At 53.8% G+C, this 21,629-nt stretch overlaps 1 protein-coding gene across 1 annotated transcript in view; it reads right to left on the bottom strand.

Annotated features, from left to right (window-relative positions):
- The window catches only part of LOC116954017 (zinc finger protein DPF3-like), a 108,764-nt gene that overhangs the window by 41,230 nt on the left and 45,905 nt on the right, over nt 1-21,629 (bottom strand). The window contains 2 exon segments of the mRNA XM_076052013.1: nt 12,408-12,515; nt 13,408-13,568. Coding sequence (XP_075908128.1) covers nt 12,408-12,515; nt 13,408-13,568 — 269 coding nt within the window.

Here is a 21,629-nt window from a genome sequence, read left to right as displayed (position 1 = left end):
CACACACAGACACATCTCACACACACACACAGACACATCTCACACACACACAGACACATCTCACACACACACACACACAGACACATCTCACACACACACACATCTCACACACACACACAGACACATCTCACACACACACAGACACATCTCACACACACACAGACACATCTCACACACACACACAGATACATCACACACACACACACAGACACATCTCACACACCGACGTTCTCGCCGACTGGAGGAGGTGGCGGGCGGCACACGACCCGCAGGACGCCGCGATGGTTAGGAGATGTTCACTACCTCGCTTGGAACGCAGGAGGTCGTGGCTTCGATCCCGACCCTGATGCCCTGTATGGGTCACAATGTGACCCATGTAGGGCCACCGACCATGTGACCCATACCATGTCACCCATACAGGGCCACCGACCATGTGAACCATACCATGTGACCCATGTAGGGCCACCGACCATGTGACCCATACCATGTCACCCATATAGTGCCACCTACCATGTCATCCATATAGGGCCACCTACCATGTGACCCATATAGGGCCACCTACCATAACCCACATAGGGTCACCTATCTGCCCCTCTCACATCCTCACCGCTGGCTCTTTCCCCCAACGCCTTGCTGCAACCCATCCCCCCGCCACCCTCCCACAGCCTTTCTCAACCCTCAACCCCTCCACGGCTCGTGTATTTGTTCTCCCCGCGCCGTCACCCCCCAGCGAAGCGGCTGCGTTCGTTCACCCGGCGCTGGGCCCAAGGAGGGGGTTTCCGTCCATCGACGACGCTCGACGTTTCGCTACTGCAGCCGCGGGAAGGGCCGCTGCTGACGTCCACGGAGGGCTACGGCTCACGGGCGCGGCGGCGGCGGCGGCGCCAACCGCTGCGCCACCGCTCCTCCATCCACCGCCGCTATATGAATCACGCAGCGGGTGAATGAAGAATTAAAGAGCGAATATATAGACACACATATATACATTCGCCGGAGCAATATCCGCCGGAAAAATATTACCCTATCTCGCACATAGTCTGTATTTATTTATAGCCTCTGTCTACACAAAGGCAAAGACCCCCCGTGGAGCCTTTAACAGGCTGCTGGGGCAAGTGCTGTTGGCGAGCGGCATCTTTGAGGGCCGGCGCTGTGGCACACGAGGGGGTGGTGTGGAAAGCTCCGCTTACACGGCCGCCTTTGTCTCCCAGGCGGCGACGTTTACCACGAACCGCGCTCGGTACCCGTTTGAGTGAACCTGGGGGGGAGGCCCACCACCGGCCCAGACAATCGTCGCCCCGCCGTTGGACCGCGAGCGGGAATCGAACCCGGCTCGCCGGGTCTGTGGCCGCAGGGCACCGCGCTAATCGCTGCGCCACCAACCTCCCCCCCCCCGCCCCTCAACCCCCGATAAAACGCAAACGAAGGACGCACACCATCACGCACACCATCACACACACCATCACGCACGCACACACGCACCATCACACACACACACACCATCACGCACACCATCACGCACACACGCACACACGCACGCACACACACCATCACGCACACCATCACGCACACACGCACGCACACACACCATCACACACACCATCACGCACACAAACACGCACACACACCATCACGCACACACGCACACACACACGCACACACACCATCACGCACACCATCACGCACACACGCACGCACACACACCATCACACACACCATCACGCACACAAACACGCACACACACCATCACGCACGCACGCGCACACACACCATCACACACACCATCACGCACACACGCACACACACACACCATCACAGACGCCATCACGCACACACACACCATCACGCACGCGAACACACACACACCATCACGCACGCGAACACACACACACCATCACGCACACACACACGCACGCACACCATCACGCGCGCACGCACACACGCACGCACACACACCATCACGCACACACGAACGCACACACACGCACACACACACACCATCACACACACACACGTCAACGCTCGCTGCCGCTAATGCAACGTCAGGGCCCGTGATTGACCACGAGGGTCGGTTACAGCGCCGCCGGCGGCAGGCAGGGGGGGTGGGGGGGGTGAGGTAGGGGGGTGAGGTGGGAGGGGTGGGGTGGGGGGGTGAGGTAGGGGGGTGGGGGGATAGAGGGGGATAGAGGGGGTGAAGTGGGGGGGTGAGGTAGGGGGGTAGTGGGGGGGTAGGGAGGGTGGGGGGCACTGCTAATTCCACGCTGCGCCGTTTGACACCGCGGCTGACCCGGGGTCTGCGGTCACCGCAGGAACCACGAAGGACACCGAGATGCTGAACACACCGGGGGCGGCGCGACTTCCCTGGCACCGGGGCACATCGCCATTCACTACCACCACCACCACGACCACCACCACCACGACCACCACCACCACGACCACCACCACCACCACGACCACCACCACCACGACCACCACCACCACGACCACCACCACCACGACCACGACCACCACCACCACGACCACCACCACCACCACGACCACCACCACCACCACGACCACCACCACCACCACGACCACCACCACCACCACGACCACCACCACCACCACCACGACCACCACCACCACGACCACCACCACCACGACCACCACCACCACCACGACCACCACCACCACCACGACCACCACCACCACCACCACGACCACCACCACCACCACGACCACCACCACCACGACCACCACCACCACGACCACCACCACCACCACGACCACCACCACCACCACGACCACCACCACGACCACCACCACCACCACGACCACCACCACCACGACCACCACCACCACCACCACGACCACCACCACGACCACCACCACCACCACGACCACCACCACCACGACCACCACCACGACCACCACGACCACCACGACCACCACCACGACCACCACCACCACCACCACGACCACCACCACCACGACCACCACCACCACCACGACCACCACCACGACCACCACCACCACGACCACCACCACCACCACGACCACCACCACGACCACCACCACCACGACCACCACCACGACCACCACCACGACCACCACCACGACCACCACCACCACCACGACCACTACCACCACGACCACTACCACCACGACCACCACCACCACCACGACCACCACGACCACCACCACCACGACCACCACCACCACGACCACCACCACGACCACCACGACCACCACCACGACCACCACCACCACCACGACCACCACCACCACGACCAGCAGCAGCAGCAGCTGCGACCACTCAACTGCCGGATGGAGCCACCGTCGTCATTGTCACCATCGTCGTAGTCATCGTCATCAATCATCGTCGTGACCATCATGATTGTCGCCGTCATCAATGTGATTGTCATCATCGTCATCAACATTGTCATCGTCGGCGTTATTGTCAACTTCGTCGTCATTGTCATCATCGTCATCGTCACCATCGTAATTGTCGTCGTCGTCATCATCGTCGTTATCGTCATTGTCATCATTGTCGTTTTAGTCATTCCTGTCATTGTTATGATTTCGTTGTCATCACCGTGATCGTCATCATCGTGATTGTCGTCATTGCCATCGTCGTCATCGTCATCGTCGTCATCATCATCATCATCGTCGTCATCATCATCATCGTCGTCATCATCGTCATCGTCGTCATCATCGTCATCGTCGTCATCGTAGTTATCGTCGTCATCGTCGTCATCGTCGTCATCATCGTCATCGTCGTCATCGTCGTCATCGTAGTTATCGTCGTCGTCCATGCTGGTCACATGTCCTCGCCTCAAAGCGATGAATACAGTGAGGGAAAAAATAATTTGATCCCCTGCTGATTTTGTACGTTTGCCCACTGACAAAGAAATGATCAGTCTATAATTTTAATGGTAGGTTTATTTGAACAGTGAGAGACAGAATAACAACAACACAATCCGGAAAACGCATGTCAAAAATGTTATAAATTGATTTGCATTTTAATGAGGGAAATAAGTATTTGACCCCCTCTCAATCAGAAAGATTTCCGGCTCCCAGATGTCTTTTATACAGGTAACGAGCTGAGATTAGGAGCACACTCTTAAAGGGAGTGCTCCTAATCTCAGCTTGTTACATGTATAAAAGACACCTGTCCACAGAAGCAATCAATCAATCAGATTCCAAACTCTCCACCATGGCCAAGACCAAAGAGCTCTCCAAGGATGTCAGGGACAAGATTGTAGACCTACACAAGGCTGGAATGGGCTACAAGACCATTGCCAAGCAGCTTGGTGAGAAGGTGACAACAGTTGGTGCGATTATTCGCAAATGGAAGAAACACAAAAGAACTGTCAATCTCCCTCGGCCTGGGGCCCCATGCAAGATCTCACCTCGTGGAGTTGCAATGATCACGAGAACGGTGATGAATCAGCCCAGAACTACACGGGAGGATCTTGTCAATGATCTCAAGGCAGCTGGGACCATAGTCACCAAGAAAACAATTGGTGACACACTACGCCGTGAAGGACTGAAATCCTGCAGTGCCCGCAAGGTCCTCCTGCTCAAGAAAGCACATATACATGCCCGTCTGAAGTTTGCCAATGAACATCTGAATGATTCAGAGGACAACTGGGTGAAAGTGTTGTGATCAGATGAGACCAAAATGGAGCTCTTTGGCATCAACTCAACTCGCCATGTTTGGAGTAAGAGGAATGCTGCCTATGACCCCAAGAACACATCCCCACCGTCAAACATGGAGGTGGAAACATTATGCTTTGGGGGTGTTTTCTGCTAAGGGGACAGGACAACTTCACCGCATCAAAGGAACGATGGACGGCCATGTACCGTCAAATCTTGGGTGAGAACCTCCTTCCATCAGCCAGGGGATTGAAAATGGGTCGTGGATGGGTATTCCAGGATGACAATGACCCAAAACACACGGCCAAGGCAACAAAGGAGTGGCTCAAGAAGAAGCACATTAAGGTCCTGGAGTGGCCTAGCCAGTCTCCAGACCTTAATCCCATAGAAAATCTGTGGAGGGAGCTGAAGGTTCGAGTTGCCAAACGTCAGCCTTGAAACCTTAATGACTTGGAGAAGATCTGCAAAGAGGAGTGGGACAAAATCCCTCCTGAGATGTGTGCAAACCTGGTAGCCAACTACAAGAAACGTCTGACCTCTGTGATTGCCAACAAGGGTTTTGCCACCAAGTACTAAGTCATGTTTTGCAGAGGGGTCAAATACTTATTTCCCTCATTAAAAATGCAAATAAATTTATAACATTTTTGACATGCGCTTTTCTGGATTTTCTTGTTGTTATTCTGTCTCTCACTGTTAAAATAAACCTACCATTAAAATTATAGACTGATCATTTCTTTGTCAGTGGGCAATCGTACAAAATCAGCAGGGGATCAAATACTTTTTTCCCTCACTGTATGTAATAGGCGAATGCAAGCAGAAGAACTCCGTTTCCTGTGTCTCCACATATATAATTATGTATATTAAATATATAAATATTATTACAGACCATCAGCCTAGCGGCTTCCAAGACCAACATTCATTATCCGCTCATCGGTGGTGTCTTGTAATGAAGCGGGATCGTCGTGACGGCTCCGGGAGGTTGGGTGGGCAACAATGCACTGCCGGAACGAGAGGGAGAGCAGGCGGGAGAGTGACTTATAGAGCGGGCGGGAGAGTGACTTAGAGAGCGGGCGGGAGAGTGACTTAGAGAGCGGGCGGGAGAGTGACTTAGAGAGCGGGCGGGAGAGTGACTTAGAGAGCGGGCGGGAGAGTGACTTAGAGAGCGGGCGGGAGAGTGACTTAGAGAGCGGGCGGGAGAGTGACTTAGAGAGCAGGTGGGAGAGCGGGGGGAGAGTGGGCGGGAGAGTGACTTAGAGAGCGGGCGGGAGAGTGACTTAGAGAGCGGGCGGGAGAGTGACTTAGAGAGCGGGCGGGAGAGTGACTTAGAGAGCGGGCGGGAGAGTGACTTAGAGAGCGGGCGGGAGAGTGACTTAGAGAGCGGGCGGGAGAGTGACTTAGAGAGCGGGCGGGAGAGTGACTTAGAGAGCAGGTGGGAGAGCGGGGGGAGAGTGGGCGGGAGAGTGACTTAGAGAGCGGGCGGGAGAGTGACTTAGAGAGCGGGCGGGAGAGTGACTTAGAGAGCAGGCGGGAGAGTGACTTAGAGAGCGGGTGGGAGAGTGACTTAGAGAGCGGGTGGGAGAGTGACTTAGAGAGCGGGCGGGAGAGTGACTTAGAGAGCGGGCAGGAGAGTGACTTAGAGAGCGGGCGGGAGAGTGGGCGGGAGAGCGGACGGGAGAGTGACTTAGAGAGCGGGTGGGAGAGTGACTTAGAGAGCAGGCGGGAGAGTGACTTAGAGAGCGGACGGGAGAGTGGGTGGGAGAGTGACTTAGAGAGCGGGCGGGAGAGTGACTTAGAGAGCGGGCGGGAGAGTGGGTGGGAGAGTGACTTAGAGAGCGGGCGGGAGAGTGACTTAGAGAGCGGGCGGGAGAGTGGGCGGGAGAGCGGACGGGAGAGTGACTTAGAGAGCGGGTGGGAGAGTGACTTAGAGAGCGGGCGGGAGAGTGACTTAGAGAGCAGGCGGGAGAGTGACTTAGAGAGCGGACGGGAGAGTGACTTAGAGAACAGGCGGGAGAGTGACTTAGAGAGCAGGCGGGAGAGTGGGTGGGAGAGTGACTTAGAGAGCGGGCGGGAGAGTGGGTGGGAGAGTGACTTAGAGAGCGGGTGGGAGAGTGACTTAGAGAGCAGGCGGGAGAGTGACTTAGAGAGCAGGCGGGAGAGTGACTTAGAGAGCAGGCGGGAGAGTGACTTAGACAGCGGGTGGGAGAGTGGGCGGGAGAGTGACTTAGAGAGTGGGCGGGAGAGTGACTTAGAGAGCGGGTGGGAGAGTGGGCGGGAGAGTGACTTAGAGAGTGGGCGGGAGAGTGACTTAGAGAGCGGGTGGGAGAGTGACTTAGAGAGTGGGCGGGAGAGTGACTTAGAGAGCGGGCGGGAGAGTGACTTAGAGAGCGGACGGGAGAGTGACTTAGAGAGCAGGCGGGAGAGTGGGTGGGAGAGTGACTTAGAGAGCGGGTGGGAGAGTGACTTAGAGAGTGGGCGGGAGAGTGACTTAGAGAGCAGGCGGGAGAGTGGGCGGGAGAGTGACTTAGAGAGCGGGTGGGAGAGTGACTTAGAGAGTGGGCGGGAGAGTGACTTAGAGAGCAGGCGGGAGAGTGACTTAGAGAGCGGGCGGGAGAGTGACTTAGAGAGCGGGCGGGAGGGCAAGAGATAAACAAATAAATAAATAAATGTGGCAGATTATTAAAAAAGAAAGATGCTCTGCCGGATAATTTGCACCCACGTGTGGTTTTCGTCGAAATGAGAAATAACGCTCGAAGCAGCAGCAGCAGCAGCAGGTGCGGTCCATAACGAGGGGGGGAGAGAGAGGAGGAGGAGGTGTCGATACCGGCGCATAGTGGGCGACGGGGGCCGTCAATCAGCGCCCACCGCCACTGCCGGCGCCGATAGCATCCCAATAGTCAGGACACGAACGGTTATCATACAGGGTGGCCCAACAGGACACACAGGGTTATTATATAGGGTGGCCCAATATGACATATAGGGTTATTATATAGGGTGGCCTAATAGGACACATAGGGTTATTATACAGGGTGGTCCAACAGGACATATAGAGTTATTATATAGGGTGGCCTAATAGGACACATAGGGTTATTATACAGGGTGGTCCAACAGGACATATAGAGTTATTATATAGGGTGGCCCAATATGACATATAGGGTTATTATATAGGGTGGCCTAATAGGACACATAGGGTTATTATACAGGGTGGTCCAACAGGACATATAGAGTTATTATATAGGGTGGCCCTACAGGATATATAGGGTTATTATACAGGGTGGCCCAACAGGACACATAGAGTTATTATACAGGGTGGCCCAACAGGACATATAGGGTTATTATATAGGGTGGCCCTACAGGATATATAGAGATATTATATAGGGTGGCCCAACAGGACACACAGGGTTATCATACAGGGTGGCCCAACAGGACATATAGAATTATTATACAGGGTGGCCCAACAGGACATATAGGGTTATTATACAGGGTGGCTCAATATGACATATAGGGTTATTATACAGGGTGGCTCAATATGACATATAGGGTTATTATATAGGGTGGCCTAATAGGACATATAGAATTATTATACAGGGGGGCCCAACAGGACACACAGGGTTATTATACAGGGTGGCCCAATATGACACATAGGGTTATTTAAGTTATTTTAACACCCTATGTGTCCTATTGTGCCACCCTGTATAATTGTTTTTCTCATTGTTCATTCTTTAAGTTAATATGTGATCTGTTATCATTATGAACAGTTATTTTTTGTTTTTTCTGATGACATTCGCCAACGCTCGACCAAGAGCCGTGAATGGATTGAGACGAAACATAATTGGTGGGACGTTCAAAGACTACAGTTGTAATGTTTGTAAAAAAAGGGTTCTGAATTAACATCAGAAGAGAATTCACGTGCGCGCGCGCATCCACGTGAATGGAAGTCAGTTTGGACATTTGTACAAAAAAAGATATATACTTCTTAATGAAATAACCCATCTGGACATACGTTACCGCATATATTTTCACATTAACGTAATCCGTTGTAAGTTACATCATCACAATAAACCCGCCTCTCATCTTCGCACCTTACAGGTTCACCACGGGGTGATCATGTGACCTTTACTCCATTGAAGACTGGAAGCCAGAGGACTTCGTCACACGTCTATGGAAGATCGCCTGGTGAAGTCGGTCGCAATCACCAGCAACACATCTTTAACTCGAAATTGTAAATGTCGTGGGTTTACTCTTCAACACACCGGTTTGTGCTGAACTAGTAACGAATTGGCACATTTTGTTGACGTGACAATCCTCACTAATTGGCCGTGTCGGGTGGTGGCGGCTTTAACGACGCAGTTATATTCATGTGATCTAACCCAACAAAAACCTTCATTATGGGGGAAATAACCCTACACGTGGTTTGTTCAAATAAATACAACCCAATGTGTCCTGACTTTTGGGCCACCCCGTACATAAATAGAAGACAATTTCCCGGCGAGCGGTGCCGCTTCTTTAATCACACACGGGGGACAGGACGAGAATAGCGCGGGGGGTGGCGGATTATCCACCGGAGATTGAAACGACGCCGGAGGTCCGCGGGTCGAAGGCCCCGCTAGCGGTCGCGACGTCTCCCCACGGAGGGCCTCGCTTCGGAGGCGAGCTCCAAACGCGGCCGGTTTAGCGCTCGGAACCACAAACACCTCGCCGAGGACTCCGGTCATCCTGCTATCCAGGAGGGGCGTGGGTTCGATCCCGACCCAGGTCGCTGAGCGAATGCATTGCGAGGTAGCAATCATTGCACGCAAAGTGACTGCCGCATGTACAACATTCTCTGGCAAATGTCGTGACGGGTACTGCGAGATCCGGCCGTGTCCGTCCAGTGCACGCCGAGCTGCGTCGGCTTCCGGTTGCCGAGCGGATACGTCGAGGTCGCGCCCGCCGCACTCAAAGCGCCTGCCACACATGCACCACAATATCTCGCCGATCTCGTTCAAGGAGCATAAACCATCATCGCGCCGACTCCACTCGTCCTCGCAGCAGCGGCAGCGGGGCTTTCGGTTAGCCGTCGAACACAGACGGTGGTCACCGCATCGCGCGGCGCTTTCAGGTGCGCTGCTTCTGCGGCCGTCTGGAACGCGCCTCCTTCCGATATTGGGAAGCCACTGGTAGCTATGCACTTTAAAACCGTCAGCATCATCTAGATTGACAAACGCAATTCTGTCAAACTGATTTTTTCGCGTTTAGTTTGGTGTCCTTCCCCACGCACCTCCGATGAGCGCGGTTGGCTACACTCAGAGCGCTCGCAAACGACAAAACGAATCCTTTACTTGACGCGGAAGCAACGGGCTCCCCCCCGTAGCGCACGTCCGCTCGTCTCCCCACCGTGAGCTCGCCGCCCCCACCCACCCACCGGCCCTGCCCCTGCTCCCCCCCCACCCCCCATCTCCGCCGTGACCGTGAGGACTCCCCGGGGGGGCCCACGTCGGCCATCGCCTCCTCTCGTCGTCGTCACGGCCGCCGCCGCCGCCGCCGCAGGCGGTACCGGTGCCGGCGGACGTGGGCCTCGCTTCAAACGGCGCTAAGGTCCCCCCCCCCCCACCCCCCCCACTAACCGCCGCCCCCCCCCCCACCCCACATCTCCAGGGCCCCCCCTTCAGCGTCCCCGCACAAGTCTCGACACGTTGCATGGCCAATTAATTAAATTCCCTCTCGCCTCTGCCTGCATGCGGATTGGAAAAAAAACGGCTCCCTCCGCGGAGCGAAGCCGCACCGCACGATCGCCGCCGTTTGCCGCTTCGTCTTTATTATTATTATTATGCAGGTCACGTGACAAACGGCAACAAATTCTACCGGGTCTGTCGGAGGTCGGCGACCCGGGAAATACCTCCGCCGCCCGGCACACCGCGTGCAGCATAACACCGCGACGCGGACGCGGCCACCGCCGGTCTCGTGCCACCCTGCCCACTTGTACCGGCGGAGCGAACGCCGCGGCGAGCGATCCGGCCGTGCCCCGCGCGAGTGAAAGTCCCGCGGATTCGACTCGCCGCCGACTCCGCTCACCGCCCGCCCGTCTCGAGGCTCCACCAAACGCTAACCACCGTCCCGCCTCGCTCCCTTCATGCATTATTCACGGCCCCGAGGCCCGACGAACGCCATTACTATTCACACCGCGCGGCGGTCGGAATGGCGTCGCCGTGCCGTTGGGAAGCCACGGCTCTAGAACGTCCAACGGAGGGCCTGGAACTATCCAAAGCCGTCCGTTGGGATTGCCGTCTCTCCGGACCTGCACAAGGAGGCGCGCGTGGATCTCAGGCCACTTGACGGGCCAGGCTGCTGTCGTTTGTTGTTCCGTACGCTCCCGACGCGACGCCTCTCGCATTGTACTCGGCGGTCGACTCTCTTGCAAAGCGGCCGATGGGCGCGTCGCCTGACAGAAGCGAACTGAAGCGGAGTTTCAAGTTCAATTTCTGTTCAACCCAAGAGACGACCCAAGTGGCCAGGATTCAAAGCCTCGTTCGCCAGAGTGACCCGGGGCAGTCGGCCGCCAGTACACGGGGAGAGGGGCGATCATCGCCGCGCGGTGTCTTTGTGAAATCCAAATCGTGTAATCCCAGCAGGTCGTGGGTTCGATCCCGACCCTGCCACCTGCTGCTGTATATTTGGAGTTTGCGTGTCTCTCTCTCATCACCGTCAAGGTGGCTAGGAGATGTTAACTACCTCGCTAGGTATACAGGAGGTCGTGGGTTCGATCCCGACCCTGACGCCTGCTGCTGTATATTTGGAGTTTGCGTGTCTCATCGTCATCGTCGGCTTGTTACTGTTGCTATTTAAACGAAACGTCGTCGTCGCGTCGGGTCTTCGCTCGCAACGCGGTTACCCGCCGTGCCGCCTAACGTGCCGTAATCGGAGCTCGAAGAATGGAGCGTCGCTGTCGTAAGCTTGTTGTTGTCATTATTTAAACGCTAATGTTCAATCTTGACTGGAAGCTTTCGTGACTGCAGGAATCTCTGGTTCTTTCGGTAAAGTCACGTAGTGGGCAGAAAATAAAATATTTTATTTTCCGTAGACGGCGCGAGCGACGAGGGCGTCCGGCGCAGGCACGGACCGGTGGCCTGGCGCTGGGTTCCAGCCGGGCACCGCTCCAGGGGGGGCCTCGCTCGATGGCAGCGCCACGGTGGCTATGAGATGTTAACTACCTCGCCCGGTACGCAGGGGGTCGTGGGTTCGATCCCATCCCTGACGCCTGCTGCTGCTGCTGTATATTTGGAGTTTGCGTGTCTCTCTCTCTCTCTCTCTCCCCGCGGCCGCGTGGATTTTTCTCCGGGCCCTCCGTTTTTGTTCCTCGCCACATTGAGAATCGACGTCGCCCGTCTCGAGTATTTGGCTGCTGCTATGACTTTCCACGCGGTGATGCTGATCATGATGATGATCATGATGATGATCATGATGCTGATCATGATGATGATCATGATGATGATCATGATGATGATCAGCCCGCGTCGTTGAGCTATCGTTCAGCGATAGCCAGGGTCGCTTCTGATAAAAAGAGCTACGTAGCTCGTCGGGGCCTAGACCTGGTGAAATATAAAACAGCGGTGGTAGTAACTCGCGGGAGAGCAAGGCCCGCAGCAGCAACGTGGAAGCCGTGGCCTGAGGGGCAGTGCAGAGCGGCGTCGCGTAAGCCGCACCGCGCGGTTCGAGCTGCCCCCCACCCCCCAACCCCCAACCCCCCCACCTCCCCACCCCCCACCCCCCCACCCCCCACCCCCCCACCGACGTACCGGGCTTGATGTCGGGCAGCCGGAGCCGCAGGTCATCCAGCGGCAGCAGACGCCGCTTCTTGCGCCAGCAGCGGGACGGGTACGTGTAGAGCTGCCCCGGAGACAGACCTGGGGGAGACGCGCACACGTCACACACACACGTCACACACACACGTCACACACACACGTCACACACACACGTCACACACACACGTCACACACACACGTCACACACACACGTCACACACACGTCACACACACACGTCACACACACACGTCACACACACGTCACGCACACACGTCACACACACACACGTCACACACACACGTCACACACACACGTCACACGCACGTCACACACACACACGTCACACACACACGTCACACACACGTCACGCACACGTCACACACACGTCACACACACACGTCACACACACACGTCACACACGCACGTCAAACGCACGTCACACACACGTCACATACACACGTCACACACATGTCACACACACACGTCACACACGCACACATCACGCACACGTCACACACACGTCACACATACGTCACACACACACGTCACACACACATCACACACACGTCACACACACACGTCACACACGCACGTCACACACGCATGTCACATACGCACGTCACACGCACGTCACATACACACGTCACACACACGTCACATACACACGTCACACGCACGTCACACGCACGTCACATACACACGTCACATGCACGTCACATACACACGTCACACGCACGTCATACGCACGTCACACGCACGTCACATACACACGTCACATACATATGTCACATGCACGTCACACGCACGTCACATACACACGTCACATACACACACGTCACACACACACGTCACATGCACGTCACACACACGTCACACACCCGTCACACACACACACGTCACACATCACACACACACGTTACACACACACACGTCACACATCACACACACACACGTCACACACACGTCACACATCACACACACACACGTCCTCACCGGGCCGGCGGTGCCGCTTCTCCATCCAGATGTAGCAGTTGTTCTGCGCGACGCCAGTCTGCGAGTCGAGGAAGGGGAGGCGCACGCTTCGCTCGGCGCACAGCCGCGCGTTGTAGCTGCGGCAGTGCTCGATGGCCTCCCGGTAGAACTGGTCACCGAGCCTGCGCCGACGACGCCGCCGAGAACGACAACAACGACGACAGACGGCGTCAACGCCGCGGTGGCGGCGAGATCTCAACCACCTCGCCCGGCACGCCGAACGCGGCGTGGCACCGAGGCGTGGCCGTGCCCACCGCAGGCCTCGTGCCGCCTTCCCCACTCGTACCGGCGGGCTAACACCGCGGCGCAACGCGAGATCCTCCTCCCTCCTCCTCCTCCTCGTGGGTTCGATGCCGACCCTGACGACGCCTGCTGCTGCTGCTGCTGTATATTTGGAGTTTGCGGTGTCTCTCCCCCCCCCACCCACCCCCCCCCCCCCCATGGTGGTGTGAATTTTATTCTCCGGGTCCTCCGATTTAGAATCAGCGTGGTTTCAGGATGATGCTGTGATGGGATCAAGCGTTGGGTAGGTGACTGCCGCCTCTTTCAAGAGGTCTGGTCAGGATGGCAGATGATACCAAGTGCCCCCCGGTGGCTAGGAGATGTTAACTACCTCGCCTGGTATGCAGGAGGTCGTGGGTTTTGATCCCGACCCTGACACGTGCTGCTGCTGTATATTTGGAGCTTGCGTCTCTCTCTCTCTCTCTCCCCGTTGATTTTTCTCTCCGGGGTCCTCCGGTTCATTCCCCCACATTTAGAATCAACATCACACGTTGAGAATATGTGTCTTCGGTCACGATGAATGTCCACACGATGATGATGCTAAGCCCACTTCGTTGGGCTATCATTACATGTGGCCAGGTCACTACATAGCTCAGTGGGTCCTTACCTGGTAAAATATAAATAGCTTAGTTGAAGTTTGAAAATATATATACAGTGAGGGAAAAAAGTATTTGATCCCCTGCTGATTTTGTACGTTTGCCCACTGACAAATAAATGATCAGTATATAATTTTAATGGTAGGTTTATTTGAACAGTGAGAGACAGAATAACGACAAAAAAATCCAGAAAAACGCTTGTCAAAAATGTTATAAATTGATTTGCATTTTAATGAGGGAAATAAGTATTTGACCCCCTCTCAATCAGAAAGATTTCTGGCTCCCAGGTGTCTTTTATACAAGTAACGAGCTGAGATTAGGAGCACACTCTTAAAGGGAGTGCTCCTAATCTCAGCTTGTTATCTGTATAAAAGACACCTGTCCACAGACGCAATCAATCAATCATATTCCAAACTCTCCACCAAGACCAAAGAGCTCTCCAAGGATGTCAGGGACAAGATTGTAGACCTACACAAGGCTGGAATGGGCTACAAGACCATTGCCAAGCAGCTTGGTGAGAAGGTGACAACAGTTGGTGCGATTTATCGCAAATGGAAGAAACACAAAAGAACTGTCAATCTCCCTCGGCCTGGGGCTCCATGCCAGATCTCACCTCGTGGAGTTGAAATGATCATGAGAATGGTGAGGAATCAGCCCAGAACTACACGGGAGGAACTTGTCAATGATCTCAAGGCAGCTGGGACTATAGTCACCAATAAAACATTTGGTAACACACTACGCCGTGAAGGACTGAAATCCTGCAGCGCCCGCAAGGTCCCCCTGCTCAAGAAAGCACATATACATGCCCGTCTGACGTTTGCCAATGAACATCTGAATGATTCAGAGGACAACTGGGTGATAGTGTTGTGGTCAGATGAGACCAAAATGGAGCTCTTTGGCATCAACTCAAATCGCCGTGTTTGGAGGAGGAGAAATGCTGCCTATGATCCCAAGAATACCATCCCCCCCGTCAAACATGGAGGTGGAAACATTATGCTTTGGGGGTGTTTTTCTGCTAAGGGGACAGGACAACTTCACCGCATCAAAGGAACGATGGACGGGGCCATGTACCGTCAAATCTTGGGTGAGAACCTTCCCTCATCTTTTTTGGTTCTTTCGGTAAAGTCACGTAGAATGAGAATAAAATAATAAATTAATAAAACAAAATAACACAATAAAATTCCCTTGCAGTCACGAAAGCTTTAAATCGAAATTTAACCTTCCCTCAGCCAGGGCATTGAAAATGGGTCGTGGATGGGTATTCCAGCATGACAATGGCCCAAAACACACGGCCAAAGCAACAAAGGAGTGGGTCAAGAAGAAGCACATTAAGGTCCTGGAGTGGCCTAGCCAGTCTCCAGACCTTAATCCCATAGAAAATCTGTGGAGGGAGCTGAAGGTTCGAGTTGCCAAACGTCAGCCTCGAAACCTTAATGACTTGGAGAAGATCTGCAAAGAGGAGTGGGACAAAATCCCTCCTGAGATGTGTGCAAACCTGGTGGCCAACTACAAGAAACGTCTGACCTCTGTGATTGCCTCAAGGGTTTTGCCACCAAGTACTAAGTCATGTTTTCACAGGGGTCAAATACTTATTTCCCTCATTAAAATGCAAAACAATTTATAACATTTTTGACATGCGTTTTTCTGGATTTTGTTGTTATTCTGTCTCCCACTGTTCAAATAAACCTACCATTAAGATTATAGACTGATCATTTCTTTGTCAGTGGGCAAACGTACAAAATCAGCAGGGGATCAAATACTTTTTTCCATCACTGTATTATCATTCTTTGCAATAGTATATATGTTGTTTAACTCTTGACTGTGATTGTTTAGTATGCTATTGTTAGTTGTAATGTTAGATTAGTGACACTGTGCTGCTACAGAGACTCATAGAGATACATAGAGATAGACAGAGACTCATAGAGATAAATAGAGATAGACAGATACTCATAGAAATACATAGATAATCACAGACTCATAGAGATACATATAGATAGACAGATAATCATAGAGATACATAGAGACAGACGGAGACTCATAGAGATACATAGAGACAGAGACTCATAGAGATACATAGAGATAGACAGAGAATCATAGAGATACATAGAGACAGACAGAGATTCATAGATACATAGAGATAGACAGAGACTCATAGAGATACATAGAGATAGACAGAGACTCATAGAGATACATAGAGATAGACAGAGACTCATAGAGATACATAGAGATAGACAGACTCATAAAGATACATAGAGATAGACAGACTCATAGAGATACATAGAGATAGACAGACTCATAGAGATACATAGAGATAGACAGACTCAGAGATACATAGAGATAGACAGACTCATAGAGATACATAGAGATAGACAGACTCATAGAGATACATAGAGATAGACAGAGACTCATAGAGACTGGGTGAAAAGTGGGCTCAGTTTTGACCCAATCCTGGCCAACTGGCTTAAAAACTTAATAAACTAAACTTAGTGAACTAAACTTGGTAAACTAAACTTAATAAACTAAACTTAGTAAACTAAACTTGGTAAACTAAACTTAATAAACTAAACTTAGTAAACTAAACTTGGTAAACTTAACTTAGTAAACTAAACTTGGTAAACTAAACTTAGTAAACTAAACTTGGTAAACTAAACTTAATAAACTAAACTTAATAAACTAAACTTAGTAAACTAAACTTAGTAAACTAAACTCGACTGTTGGGGCGAGCGCTGTTAGCGAGTATCAGCGGCACACGTGGGGCTGCGTCCGGCGGCGATGCTGCTCAACGCACGCCGCGCAAGGTACTCGTTTAATGCTGAGTCAACCTAGGGGAAGACCAAAATACATATTTTGCCACTCTTATTGGCCGTGAGCGGAAGCCGAACCCCGGGTCTTTGAGCTTGCCGGCGTGGCGCAGTTAACGATGAGAGGTTAACGATGGGAGGTTAACGATGAAAGGCTAACGATGGGAGGTTAACGATGAGAGGTTAACGATGGGAGGTTATCGTTGGGAGGTTAACGATGAGAGGTTAACGATGAGAGGTTAACGATGAGAGGTTAACGATGAGAGGTGAACGATGAGAGGTTAACGTTGAGAGGTTAACGATGAGAGGTTAACGTTGAGAGGTTAACGTTGAGAGGTTAACGTTGAGAGGTTAACGATGGGAGGTTAACGATGAGAGGTTAACGATGAGAGGTTAACGTTGAGAGGTTAACGACGAGAGGTTAACGATGAGAGGTTAACGATGAGAGGTTAACGATGTGAAGCAAGCGGGTCTGGCTCACGCTGTCGAGGAATCACCGAGAACTCAAACAACACCCCCCTACACTGCCCCCCACCACCCCCACAAAACCATCACCGCCACAACCACCACCACCACCACCACGTTGCCCCAACGTTCACTCAATAATTGCTGAACTCCCCCCCCAACTCCCGCCGCCTTCCCACCGCTGCCTGTGAATGTTTTTTGGCGAAGGAAGAAATCGACCGCGGTTCTCCGTGCGCGCAGCGACAACGCCGCCGCCGCCGCCGCCGCCGCCGTGAATCTCGGTACGATCATTCTTGTTAGTTTGGTCCCACGCGCGTACACATCATCATCATCGTCATCATCATCGTCATCATCGTCATCATCGTCATCATCATCATCGTCATCATCAGTCATTATTCTTGTAAATCCCAGCACCGCAGCGCCGCGGCCCGTCACTCCGTCTCGCTCGAACGCTCCACCATCCCGGACAAGGCGGCGGCACGACTCGCGCCGAGGACGGCGGCACGGGAACGCGGAGAGCGGTCCCCCCCACCCACCGCTCGGCCCCCCTCCCCACCACTCGGTCCCCCCCACCCACCGCTCGGCCCCCCCCCCCCCACAACTCGGTCCCCCCCCCCACCATTCGGCCCCCCCCACCACTCGGCACCCCCCCACCACCGCGTGGGTGCGCGACGCTCGCGAGGCCACCGGGGTCGCCACCGCAAGCCAGCACCGTCGCTCGTTCCTCCGGCACTGCGCCAGGCCCAACGTCCCTCCGACGTCCCTTGCCCACGTGAAACCCTGCCTCGCAACACCACCAGCTCTCCGTCCCGTCATTAATTACGTTTAATTGGCACCGTCCGGGTTAATTACGAGTCTTCTCCTACTGCCGTAGGTGTCGGGGAAGAGGAAAGCGATACGGCGATTTGAACGAGAATAATAATAATAATAGCAGTAGTCATCGTAATAATAATAATACGTTAAATGGAAGAAAAAAAACCGAGAATAGGTTTTTACCCTTTCCGGCAATAAAACAGTAAAACAGGACGTGTTAAGATGTTCGAACACCTTTTGGCAAGGAATCAATAACCCGCGTTAGCCACACACAACCCGGTCACCTGCCGTGTCGCCTAACGAGACGCAATCGGGGCTCAAATAACGGAGTCGTAATCGGCGTCGTCAATGGCTTGTTGTTGTTGTTGTTATTTAAACGGTAAAGTTTAAAATAAAATATTTTACTTGTCGCGGAGGACGCGAGCGACGAGGGCGTCCGGCGCTGGCACGGACCGGTGGCCTGGCGCTGGGTTCCAGCCGGGCACCGCTCCAGGGGGGGCCTCGCTCGATGGTGGCACCACGGTGGCTCGGAGATGTTAACTACCTCGCCCGGTACGCAGGAGGTCGCGGGTTCGATGCTGACCCTCACGCCTGCATATTTGGAGTTTGCGTGTCTCTCTCTCCCCGTGGTCGCGTGGATTTTTCTCCGGATCCTCTGGTTTTTGCCCTCCACATTTAGAAACGTGAATTTGGAAACATGAATTTACAGCATTTGGCTGCAATCAATTTCCACATGATAAAATTTGTGGCCAGGTCGCTTGTGAAAAAGAACTACATGGCTCAGTGGACTTTACCTGGTAAAATAAAAATAGATGTAGTTTACATTATGAGACCTCCTTTGCCAGTAACAAGATATCGTAATAGGTTTTACCTTTTTAACTGGCACAAAAACTGACACCTTTATTCAAGGCATCATGTCTGCAATAACCGCAGAGTTGTACGCCTTTTGGCGTCTTCTGGTCCAACACCAGTGGAGACTAGGCTCTAAAGAAAGCCGTCTCGGGTGTGGACCAATCAAATTCAAGGACGGTGCATATTATTATCAGAGTTGTCTTTTTGTTTGCATTTTGACTGCTTGTGTTGCGGTTATTGCAAACATGATGCCTTGAATAAAGGTGTCAGTTTTTTGTGACAGTTAAAAGGGTAAAACCTATTACTATAGATGTAGTTTAGTATAGTTAAAATCGGTGTCGCATATCTTCCTGCCTGGGGGCCTCTCTCTCTCTCCCCGTGGTCGCGTGGATTTTTCCCCGGGTCCTCCGGTTTTTCCCCTGCACATTTATAAACGCGCCTTTAGAGTATTTGGCCGCTATAAATTTCCACAAGATGCTAAGCCACTTCGTTGGGCTATCGTTTGTGATAAAAATGTAATGGTTTAAAGTTTTAGTTTAATCGTTGACGCTTCTCCGACCAGAGGTTGAAGCGGGTCTGGAGGTGGGGGGGGGGGATCGACGCTTCTCCGACGCGCGTTTCCCAATTTGAACCGCGTCGAATATTCCGGCCAATGGTTTACCGTGGCGGAGAGAAAGAGAGCGACGTTCGCGATCGCCAGACACCCTGCAGGGAGAGAGTGAAAGAGGAGAGAGAGGAGAAGGGACGGTGGTGGTGGTGGTGCAGCCAGGAAATGTTTGCCAGTGGGGCGAGAAATATTCAGAATAACTCCGGCAGGGTCACGGGTGACCGGGGGGGGGGGGGGGGGGTGTCGGGGGTCGGCCATCATTCTTCATCGTTTCTCTTGGCGGCGCTCGGGAGACATTTCCTGCGCATTCTGGGCCTTGCGGGGCCCCTCGAGCGGACGATTTAGCAAGAGCTGTGTTTCCACACCGCGCTCGCTCGCGCCAGCGGCGGCTTCTACGTTCCGACGGCAGCCGTCTCCCCCACAGCGGCCGCGTACGGCGCGAGAGAAGCGGTCCGTAGAGGTGCGGAGCCACCCCTACAATTGTCCTTCCCACGCCGCCGCCGGCGGAAGGGCCCCCTTGGCCGCGGCGAGATCTCGCGCGTTTAAAACGGAACTCAACGCCAGCTTCCAAACACCCGGGGGGGGGGGGGGGCGGGGAATCTCCTCTTATAGGAGGGTGTTTTTGGGTTTTTTGGCCTACTCTTCCACGCCGGCCAGAGATGCGTCGGAAGAGGTGGGTGTGAGTACCCCGCACCCTTCACCGCGCTGGCGACCAAGCGACCGTGGCATTAGACGCTCGCACTGCCGGTTGGACGGAGGCAGAAGGATTTAGGGTACTTGCGCCACGGTGGCTATGAGATGTTAACTCCCTCGCCTGGTTTGCAGGAGGTCGTGGGTTCAATCCCAAACCTGACGCCTGCTGCTGTATATTTGGAGTTTGCGGTGTCTCTCTCTCTATCTCCCCGTGGAGATGTCAACTACCTCGCCAGGTATACAGGAGGTCATGGGTTCGATCACGACCCGGACGCCTGCTGCTGTATATTTCGAGTTTGCGTGTCTCTCTCTCTCTCCCCGTGGTTACGTTGATTTTTCTCCGGGTCCTCCGGTTTGTCCCTCCGGATTTTGACTCGACATCACGCATTTTGGCTATCTGGCTCCTGCTTTACATTTCTACGTATTGATGAGCCGCGTCATTGAGCTGTCGTTCGTGGCCAGGTCGCTTCTGAAAAAGAGCTTCACAGCTCAGCGGGGCTTTACCTGGTGAAATACAAAATAGTTTTTAGTTTCAACCGCCGCGCCGGGAGATGGAACCGGCGACCTCTGGATCATCCAACCCGGGAATTGAGCTCGCAACCTTTGCGACTGCGTGCCGCTCGTTCTGCCGCCGAGGCTCCAACTCTTCCTACCGACGGCAGGAGTAGTCATCATAATAACAGCGGCGGCGTCGAACTTGTGACGACGCGCTGTGACGGACTTCACCGATCAATGCAGGATCAAATAAATAGGGGGGGGGGGCGTGTGACACGACGCGATAACGACCAATGGGATTACTCGGATCAACGGATCGACTGGCAGCGTAACCGACGCGGCGATTAACCCGCACATCACGATCGCACTTTCGAGCTGGCTTGCCGGTATGGACTGAGCGAGAATCGATACGATTTAACCTCGACTCACGATCCGCACGGACCGCGTGCGGGCCACGACACGCGCTCCCCCTTTCGGGCAACACCACGCCTGCTCGCTTCCACGCACATGGGCGGAACCTCCGATCGGTGATTTCGCCGGCGTGTCCGATCGCATCGCTCTCGACGACAGCGGCAGCCC

This window comes from Petromyzon marinus, chromosome 53 (genome assembly GCF_048934315.1).
Source record: "Petromyzon marinus isolate PM22_M1 ecotype Great Lakes invasive population chromosome 53, UKy_Petmar_22M1.pri1.0, whole genome shotgun sequence".
Lineage (NCBI taxonomy): Eukaryota > Metazoa > Chordata > Hyperoartia > Petromyzontiformes > Petromyzontidae > Petromyzon > Petromyzon marinus.
This window is presented reverse-complemented; position numbering and strand designations above follow the sequence as displayed.